The sequence below is a fragment of the Camellia sinensis genome, chromosome 15, assembly GCF_055761805.1.
Source record: "Camellia sinensis isolate YWXY chromosome 15, ASM5576180v1, whole genome shotgun sequence".
Classification (NCBI taxonomy): Eukaryota; Viridiplantae; Streptophyta; class Magnoliopsida; order Ericales; family Theaceae; genus Camellia; species Camellia sinensis.
The window spans coordinates 42,306,885-42,317,563 of record NC_138975.1 but is presented as its reverse complement, the minus strand read 5'-3'; the positions used below and the strand labels follow the sequence as shown (position 1 = coordinate 42,317,563).

Here is a 10,679-nt window from a genome sequence, read left to right as displayed (position 1 = left end):
CTTGACCTATGCCGCATTTTCCGTCACAAAAGTATTAGTCGCCTAAAGTTTGATTTTGTTTTTAGCTACTAAAGTTTTAATCGCCAATTTTATTTCATTTTATTTTTAGCTACTAGAGTCCACTTTTTTTTATGGCTACTTATTTAGTAGCCAAAAAGTTTTTTTTCATTTTATTTTTATTTTTAGCTACTAACTATTTAGTCGCTAAAAATATTTACTTCCTTTTTAGCTACCAATTGTTTCGTCGCCAAAAGCAAGATTTTATTTATTTTTTAATTATTTTGTCCACAACCTGCATGTATTCCGTGCAACCTGTACCATGTATATAAATAAACACAATACACATATTATCAACCATTCTGCAATTTGCATACATTTCACTTCCAACCATCCAAAAAAAGGACCACGAGAAGGAAAAGCTCATAAAGGGAAGCTAAGAAAGCTAAAGATAGACAGCAAACAAAACAAAACAAACAACCAAAATAAAAGGAACATCCAAAATAGCTCCAACAACCAACAAATTGTACGAGACAAATCCAGCCAGGAAAAAAATAAAACAATAAAACATTTTCCAACAGAGCAGGCAGTCCACAATAGCAGCATCAACCAATAGTATCAGTTGCACCAGCTGCAGCAGCAACAGGAGCCCCAGCTAACATTCCAGCTATAGCAGTATTGTTTCCCAATAGAGTAAGCAGCCAAACAGCAGCAACAATAGCCAGCAACACTAGCAACACAACCAGCAACACCAGTCAGTTGCTTACAACAGGTAAAACTAGAACCAACCATTGCCCAGCTTCAGCAAACCCAAGCAGCAAATGCACCAGCTCAAACATAGGATTACATCTGTTCAACCACCACATAACAGGGACAGAAAAACAGTTAGTATAAACAGCCTCACAAACACTCACATATCAGAAGCCTAGCATATAGATCTCACAGCCACTCAACCCACAACATCCCTAAACAGTTAGGGGAAATGATGGGCATAGCTTCATACAAAGGACCTTAAATCCAAGAAGACCTGCAATGGAGACTGGACAATGCAAACACATAAACAGCCAAGTGAAAACAGGACTGCAAAACATTACTAATAGTATACACAGGCTATACAGATGCATGAGACTTTAATACAAACAATGGTTGCTGCCACTCATTAATAAACCAATCATTAGCTTGATTCTCTTTGAACTGGGCAGATAGGAGTCTACATCTCACAAAAGAGTAGGTTTATAACAAAAGAGTATACAAGAAAAGAGGTTATAATTTGCCCAAAGTCTCTACTTAAACTATTATGTCAATTGTGATCATGTTTAATTGTGAATTAATTCAATACCTACCAATTTCATTTTGAGGTCCTTATTTCTAATGGTTACCAATAATGCAGTTGATTCAATTCCAAAAGCAAATCAAATTATGTGGATCAAAATATATTAAAAATCTAAAGAGGTTTTTCATTTTTATTTTATTTTTTTTATTTTATTTTTGAAGGTTTGACAAAGGGAAAAGGGCTTGATGCAACTAAGCTATATTCTAAATATCCAAAATTAAGAACTTTAGAATATTTTTTTTTATTTTAAAAATGATGTCATGAGAGAAGAAATTATGCCCAGATTTTTAGAAGTTGTAAAATTTCCTCTAGAGATGCAATAAAGCCTTACAACCCAAATCAAGGAGTTATCTTAAGAAGGGAGCCAAAAAAAAAAAAAAAAAAAAAAAAAGAAAGTTTAGATAGCCTTTCTTAATGAACATTGTCCATGCCAACTATAGGGCGATTATCACTATCCTATGTTCTCATTTTCTTCAATTTTTTTTTTTATATACAAATTTTTTTGGGAGCAGATCTCATTCTCTTGTTGATGTCACTGTACACCAATATGTCAAACCCATTGTCAAAATTAGCTAGAGATTGACATGGCAACCTAGTTTTCTATTTGAAAGAATAAATTTGTCAGTTATTGGTTTCTCAAGCATAGAGTAATTCTGCACGTACCAACAATCTTATTAAAAATACAAGAGGTCAAATATGTGATTGGTTGTAAAACAAGCAAAGATATTTAAACATCCAATAATGTTTAGACATGTATGTTTTTAGTAAAGATTTAAGTAGATGTAGCATTGCTCCTAAAGCATAATGTTATGTAAGCTACAGTGAGGAATTAATTAAGAGGGGATTTTGGTATCTTAAGAATAAAAACATTAAAGCAAAATTCTTTTCGTATTCAATGATCGTGCACCTTACACTTGTAAGATAAAAGTTAGTTGCATAACCCAAACACAAAACTTACCCTCTATAGAAAAGAAGCCCTAAATATTGTTTTTATTAAATCAAACATAATCTCGAATCTTTTAAACCAATCAGTTAACATGGATAATAACTATTCAGTTACTAAGCCAAATGGACAAAAGAGACTTGTGCATCTTAAAAGAACTGGATAAAAAAACAGAAAAGAAAGAAGGATACATATTCTTAAGGTTACCTTCCCCTTTGGGATATATGGGTGATAATAACATTGAGGGAAAAATCATTTAGTAATTTCAATCCTTACAGTTAGACAACAAATTATTCCTATATAGAGCCGTAAGTTAATGACAAGAAGCCCATAGATTATTTCCTTGGACATCACCTTTGCCTTTTCTTTTTTCCTTTCAAATATATATATATATATATATAAATATTAAAATGCACCTTACACAGATTTTATTTGTGGGCTCGCCCCATGATTGCGAATAATATTAAGGTCCTGCGTGGAAAAACAGAAAATAGACACATTACTTTTGCACCATGAAAAACTTACACAAACATGTTCCTTAAAGAGAATGATAAAGGCCAAACATAGATCAATTGAGAAAAACCCACTACAAATATCTTCAGCTTTTTCCTCATTAAACTTCTAGAATTTTTTTTTCTTTCTCCTATTTTATCTATATTAAATCTTGGGAAAGAAAATGCAGCAGATCATCCTATTCTTTCTATTCACAATCAATAACCTATATGACTTTACCATTTTTGTCTACCTTATTAACATAATTTAAATCAATAACAACCACTCAATCAATCTCAACCAAGTAATCTGCATTCTATAATACTACATCCAAATTCAATTCCAATTATGAAAAAACAAAGAATTGATATGAACATGTGTGTATGCAATTATGCATACAAATATGTATATACATATGTTATATATATATATATATATATATAGAGAGAGAGAGAAATCACCATCCAAGCAGAAGATTGTTGATGTCCCAATCCCGCAGATCTAGACCCGCTGACCCAGCAAGGCCAGCACCCAACAAACTCATCTTCATCATCTGCAATTTTGAGGGCTAAGGTCATGAGTGGCTGCAAAAGGGTAGGTGAGATAGCAAAAGGGTATAGCAGAACAGAGAGAAGGGAGAAAGAGAGGTAGTTGGGATCTCAAAGTTTATCAAACAAATCAGGCAACCTGCCCCTGCCCTTCCAATGGATATGGGATCACAAGCACAAGATTGGGAATCTCAACAGCGAATTGCAGAACGAGGAGCATCTTAGGCAACCTACTCCTCAATAGGTGGAGTAGATCGTGTCAATGTTGGATTCACATCTGCTAATCCAAACACAAATTTATATTATACACAATCACAATCATTCACAATTATTTATCCTAATTCATGCCACATTTGACAACACTAAATGGTGGAACAAGGAAGTGGATGATCCCATAAAAAAATGTTCATATGATTATGATGTTGCTAGGTATGGGCGCTTTCTATTGCCTGCCGTGCTAGCCATATCAGCAAAAGATGCATTACCTCCATGTTCGTTGTTAATACATATTGTTGTGTTTTGAGACAATGTCACAATCAATTTAAAAGGCTGTCAAGGCTTATGAATTAAGACTTACTCACTTCGAAGATCGAGGAAAGCAGCTTACAACAAAACCTTGAGGCTTAAAAAACCAGAGGCTCGAGCCCAAGAAGCAAGGCTCTCATAAAAGACAAGCATCACACTTAGAACGATCTTATGGCTGCAATGCATGCTTCTCAACCTAGCCCAATGCAAGCAACCTATACCGATCATCACAAACAAACTTTTTACCTATCAGTCTTGCTAGTTTATTTCAACACATTAAGATACACAAGTTCTACAAATCACACCACTAGTTAGAGATATCACTATTTTTTACTTCTTTGCACGGTTAGTTAGAAATTCAAATCATAACAACATAGTAGCTAAAATAAATTTCTATGAACTTTGCACAAATAATTTGCTACTCAAACATAGAATCCCAAAAATAGGTGTAAGACATTGGTGTCCTCATATAGTTTTAAAAATCTCATCATTTCATAACTTTTAATCTATTGTTAATACCTTGTAGATTTTCTAATTTAGGCCTTAGTCCTATCAAATTTTGGCATTTCATCGTCTCCAAGGTAACTCATAAACCATTTTAGAGCATCTCCAACCTTTCACCAATTTTTTCAGCTAATTTGATTTCAAGTTTGAGTAAGAAACTTAATTTTATATGAACTACTCAAATCCTTTCGTTAAAATCTTTTTAAAATCTTCCTCTTATCCAAAATTTCCATTTTCATCAAATTTGATTAAGAAAACCCATCTCCGATGCTTCATTTTTTTTATTTTTTTTTTATTTTCCTCAAATTCATATTTATTTGATGGGTTCTCAATTTGATGAACAAAATAACTCTCCCTTAATGAGATTTGATGAAAGAATTGGAGATAATTTTTTAACACTTTCGAAGAAAAAAAAAACAAAAATAACTAAATGGGTATTCAACTAAGTGGCAATAACATCAAAATATCCACTCGTTTCTCACTTTCCACAATTCCCATAAAATTGCTAAAGGTAATACATCCCAACCCACTTTAATTTTCTTTCTCATAGGAAAATTAAGTCACCACAAGAGTAATTGTTAGAAACATAAACAGATTTCAACAAACAAATAAAAAATTACAGTCTCCTATTGGTTACATGAGTACAAAATTTAATTACCCACACATCAGATTTCAAATTTCTAGCATATATATTTATGGAATCAAAATAACTACCAAAGCAAACAAAGATTAAAAAAAAAAAAAAAACCTAAACCTCTTCAAATCATATTTTCCTAATTTTACAAACCAACCCAGTGAATTCACAAAAGTGAAAGGTGCAGTTTCAAAGAAGGTGATTTCGGTCTAGAGTTTCATAGAATGGAGATGGAGAAAGGGAGAGAAACAAGTTGGAGAGAGAGAGAGAGAGAGATACCTTGAGGCGAAGTCAAGGGCAAATTGTGTTCGCAGGATAGTCTTCGACAGCAAAGAAGAGCTTCGGAGTCATGTCTGACCAATAGAAGCGTTTTGGGCCAACAACGTAAAGAGGGATTGTGGAACATGGAACAATTGGTAAAAAAATTGTAGCCGGTTGGTGAGGTATTCAATATTTTTAATCAAATTATTTGATGGTTGAGATTAATTTGTAAATATCTAATGGTTTAAAATAAATGTGTATATGACGTGCACTATTTAATGAGGTACACATCTTAACAGCTCCCTATATATATATATATATATATTTAATGAAATAAAATAAAGAACCCATAAGCACCCATAAACTGTACCAAACAACCAATACAATAAGGCTTGTGTTGTTGAATTGCTGAGAACTGTGTTTTTGTGACATCAAACAAATCAATTCTAACCCAACCCAACCCAACCCATATTCGATTAATTTTTGTAACTAAACAATTGAGCCATAATTCTGATTAGTACTATTATTACTAGCTAGCTAATACTACAGAAAAACCAGAAACAAGCCCTAGCAAAATTTTCTCAAATGCATTTCTTGAGAATCAAAATGACATTCCCATCAAAAGTCAAATGCAGAATAAACCTGTGACATGGCTTAATACTCAAAATCGTAAGCATATATAAGTTACATCAGAAGAACATAGTTTGATTGGTAAATTCTAAGCACTATAAGACTTGCAGAATCTATGACTGCTGCTTCCCACTGAATGTAATACACTAAGTGACACGAATAAGAAGTACAACCATGATGAATATACATGTCATTACAAATATCAGAAGCCATGTAAAACACGTAGTCTTGAAACTCTTCGAGTATATATCCATAGCACGTACATTGGCACGACCAGTGCTTGCCAAGCTCTGTTCAACCGCCTGCTCTGTTGAATCAAGTATCTGCACTCAAATTACAATTGCACTATGAGGTTCGTTGACCATGTATTAGAATACATCTAATATGCTAGTTATTAGACATCCCAGTTATAAGAAATCTCTATAATACAAGTATTGTCAACTGTCCAAGCTACTAGGATACATTGCACTGTATACCTCAAGACAACAATCAGAATCAAAGTAAATTAAAACTGTGACATTTTGGGAACTTACTTTTTCAGTGTTTTGTAGGGATTGACTCATCATGAGACTACTCTCTTTAAGTTGCTGAGCCAACCCAACCATTTCATCTGTCAAATCATCTTGAAGTTTTCTGATAGAGAAAGGAATAAGCATTAGCAATAATGAAGTATCTGCGGTAATAGTTACAAACGATATCTAGGTCAAGTAGAAGGCAATCCTAAAAAAGAATGATGAAAGTTCATTTCCCCTAAAAGGAATTAAATTGTGGATAGTCTACAAAAAACAAGGATATGGTAAAGGTAGGTTAGGTTACCGACTGTTCAACTGCAATGGCGCAATACATATGTAATGTACATAAAATTATATACATCAATAAATAGAAAGAGACGTGTCTACATCAATCAGGAAACAAATAGGTATTTTCTTGCTCTCACTCTCTTATTATGCTCTAGTACTTCAACTTAGTTCAACAATGAGTTAAGATGTGGAAAATACCTGTGCTTGTCAATATGAGTCCGTGCTGCAGCATCCAATTTGACAGGCGCTGAATAATCAGTCTCAACACTATCACGAGGTCTATCTTCAATGTTTGATGGAGCGCTGTTTAATCAAAAAATGAAACAAAGTAAGACCAAACACATATCACCAAAAAAGCCATAGTAAAGAAACCATAGCTCCTTACACAAATCTCCTCCTCAATCCTGGAGAAGTGGGAATAGAACTTTCTCCTACTGCTTTGGAAGGGCTTTCTTTGACAGAAGTAACAGAAATAGGTTGCAGAGTTTCTGGCAAAACTGACTCTGACTGGAAGTTTTCCAAGAGAAAAGTTAGATGGAAATGAAATACCCATATAAGATGCATGAATTTGTAATTCAAAATCAGCGAAATGGAACAGTTTCATAATGCTGGGGATCTGAACTAAAACCCATGTTCATTCAAGTGTACTTTACTAAAACTTAGAAAAACCTGAATATTATTTGTTTAACATGCAAAATTGCCAATACAGAACAAAGCTGAAGTATACACGCACCACAGGGGCAGCCAAGTTGGCAGCAAGGGCTTCAATCTTCTCTGAATAATCATTCACCTGAGCTTTTGAAACTCTATATAAACAGTCACAGAAAAAAAAAAAAAAAAAAGATTCACAATGTTAATAAATTGAGTAACTTAGAACAATTCCTCCACATGAACATCACTAGCAGATCATGTATAGAAAAATATGAAATTATGCACATTATGAGTCTAATATCTATTTATCAAGAAAAATATATTTACACATCAACACTTCGTGAAGTTCAAAAAAAAATGACGACTTAGAATATTCAGGTACCAATATCAATTTTGTTATATCTATCAGGATATCTACAATCTTTGAAGACTAAGATATCCCTTTTTTACAAATATTTTACTCCTTGATCGGACCTGCCTACATTATTATTTTTTTGTCATTGCATTGATGTCTTTATATTGAATTTTTTTAGATTTCTTCTATGGCTTTAGTTTCTTGAAATGGTTCTAGCTTTCAGTTCTTCAAATGAATTACATGTCTGATGCTATAAAAGGCCAGCACAATAATCCGAAGGAGCTATATCTACCTAAGAAGGCCTCAAATGAAGAAATCAATACACAATCATTCCTCCTGAAATGGCTTTAGACGACCTTCACCTATTATCTCCAGTGCTTATAATGCATTATTTACAATTTCCCTTCAATCTTAGGCTCTATTTGGTTCATTGGAATGAAAGGGAATGGAATGGAAATGTGATTCCTTAAATTTTCCTACGGAATGATAATTCCCTTAAAATGTGTAACATGAATCCATTTATAATGCATTTATCATTATTATTTTAGTCTAACCAACTATGAGAATGAATATTTTGATGGAATGATCATTCTATTCTAGTCTAACCAACTATGAGAATGAATACCTTGATGGAATGATCATTCTATTCCACTCTATTGCAATGAACCAAACACTACCATAATACTACACAATTCATGATTGAAATTGCAACGTCAAAGATCATCATTTTGAAAAAGATACACAAAGAAAAAAATTTTGAATTTACTAGGAGAGTGAAACATCAGGTCCCTCTAGAAGGATATGTAAAAAGCAATTCAAAATGTTCACGACAATTATATGACGGACATGACAGTGTGCACTATGCAGTGCCTCTCTAATAATCCAATAGTACAAAGAAAAAAAAATAAAACTTTGAAAGAAAAGAGTACTGACCTTGGTAATCCATCTGAGGTTCTCTCTTCAGCTAGTTGTTCTAATTGTTCTCTTAGTGTAGCAACATACTGCAACAATGCAAATATATAATAAGTATGGCATGAATTCGTAAACAAAAACACAACAAACCAAATTCTTTTGCCAAATCAATAACAAAATATATATATATATATATATAACAGCCAATGCACAATGCCAATCAATTAAGGCATTTTAACATGCTCTAAAACGATTTAAAAAATAATAATAACAGAAACATCCCCCAAGAAGGGGGAGTTGTAACTGAGTAAAAATCTATATATACATAAACATGCACGCACATATATAGAGAAGATAGAGCACACAAACCGTTCCCAAATCAACAGTTTGAGTTGAAAGATCCGTAGACGTACATGTATAAGCTTTGCTTGATTTTGTTGATGAGATGCAGCAGCAAGCAACCTCCTCAAGTTTATTTCTATTTTACTGATCCCCATTTTCAAAATCCTAAAACATTGGATTAAAGCTCATATCACTATTGACAGAATCATAGAAAAATAATTTCCAAATAAAGAACAAACTAATATAAGAGGAAAAGATGAAAATTCTACATTAGCAACTCTAATACTGTGCAAGGCATTTTTATTTTGCCTAACTACTGTAGCTAGTGTGTGTTTATTTAGCTACACATTGAAACTATATTTTTTTTTTTCTTTTTAACTAACTTACCCAAATTTGAAAAGAAAATTGTTGTACCCAAAATAAAAAAATGCTACCTTTTCTTATGGCACCGCTTAGGCACCTAGTGCTGACATGGATGTTGACAATTTTTTTTGAAAAAAAAGGGGTGATAAAAATCAATCTAATCCCCTCACAGAAGAAGAGTCTAGGATTCTACTTTCAAGGCTAGATAAAATCTGGGAACAAGAAATTCTGAATTGGCATCAAGGATCAATTGGATAAAGTTAGGGGATAAAAATACTCAATCCTTTCATCTCACTAGTTTAGGATAAAATGGTGACAAATAGTGAAGCTTAAAGATTATGAGCAAATCGAAAGCTGAAAAAGTAATCATAACAAATTCCCAGAATACAACATTTAAAAAAAAATAAAAAATAAAAAGTCGCCAGTCCAATTCGATCTCGATCTCGGTGGGGAGGTGGGTTTGGGTGGATGGGATCTGAGCAGTTGCAGAGACAGAAGGAGAAGATCTGAGAGAGAGAGAGAGAGAGAGAGAGTTACGTACATGGTTGGAGAGAGAGTTGAGAGGTGTGTTATCATAAATTAAAAATAGTAATAATAATCAGTGAGAAAATTTAGATATAATTAGAAAAATGGGATAAAATGAAGAGAATACCTTTTGAATGAAAGCTTGGGATGTTGCAGAGAAGGTAAGGGATTGAGCAAGTCTGTCTCCCCAAAAAAACCCCGATGAACCGAGCCCAGAATTTCCACTATTTGGCAATTTCGCCTTTTTTATTAAAATAACTAAAAGATTTAAAAATCAAAACCAAAAATTTAAAAAGTCAATTCTCAAAAGATAATTTATTTATAATTTCAATGAATTTTATTTTTACTATCTAAAATATATCAGTTATATAATTTTTTTAGATGGGATTTATAGGAGAATTTTTTTAAGGTCACTAATGTTAAGATTTTATAAGACGTCGTTTTGGCCATTTGAGCCACTTTTGTTCTGTACTCAAAACGACGTCGTTTTGAGTCATTTGAGCCACAAAATTTGAGCTACGTAGCATTGTCGTGACTTAAATAAGATAGTAATTTTTTGACTTTTTAACTTTTTTAATATATGCCAAACAAGAGTTTAAAACTTGGGATGTGAGTTGACTTTTTTGGTCTTTTGGTTATTTTAATTTCAAACTAATAAGTCTTATTTGAGATAGATTTTTAAAATTTTTTAATTTTTACGACACGAAAAATAAAATAATTATGAATTTGATGTGATATTTTATCTTATTTAATTCAAATAATCTATTTTGTTTTATATTACTATTTTAGTCCAACGACTGTCAAACGAATGTTGACTTTTTGAGATGTGTATTTTTTTGATATTTTTTTTTGTATCTATTTTTA

The 10,679-nt window shown here is 32.7% G+C and overlaps 1 protein-coding gene and 1 long non-coding RNA gene across 5 annotated transcripts; both read right to left on the bottom strand.

The window, feature by feature from the left end:
* Positions 1-324: 324 nt before the first annotated feature.
* Positions 325-3,364, bottom strand: LOC114308437 (uncharacterized). Its single transcript, XR_014356851.1, has 3 exons — positions 3,227-3,364; positions 2,695-2,744; positions 325-846 (listed from the first exon to the last, which is right to left on the bottom strand). It is a non-coding gene; the product is annotated as an uncharacterized LOC114308437 (long non-coding RNA).
* Positions 3,365-5,867: 2,503 nt separating this feature from the next.
* On the bottom strand, positions 5,868-10,105 carry LOC114308434 (uncharacterized). 4 transcript variants are annotated; one of them, XM_082909381.1, is made up of 9 exons: positions 9,943-10,102; positions 9,713-9,796; positions 8,999-9,092; positions 8,607-8,674; positions 7,401-7,473; positions 7,053-7,174; positions 6,866-6,970; positions 6,401-6,500; positions 5,868-6,190 (listed from the first exon to the last, which is right to left on the bottom strand). In XM_082909381.1, exons 3-9 carry the CDS (start codon positions 9,080-9,082, stop codon positions 6,014-6,016), a joined length of 729 nt encoding a protein of 242 aa, XP_082765507.1. In that variant the 5' UTR covers positions 9,083-9,092; positions 9,713-9,796; positions 9,943-10,102; the 3' UTR covers positions 5,868-6,013. The 4 variants fall into 4 exon arrangements, with proteins under 4 accessions (XP_082765507.1, XP_082765508.1, XP_028109824.2 ...); XM_082909382.1 differs by having other exon boundaries at positions 9,362-9,796; positions 9,943-10,080; XM_028254023.2 differs by lacking the exon at positions 9,713-9,796 and having other exon boundaries at positions 9,943-10,105.
* Positions 10,106-10,679: the final 574 nt, after the last annotated feature.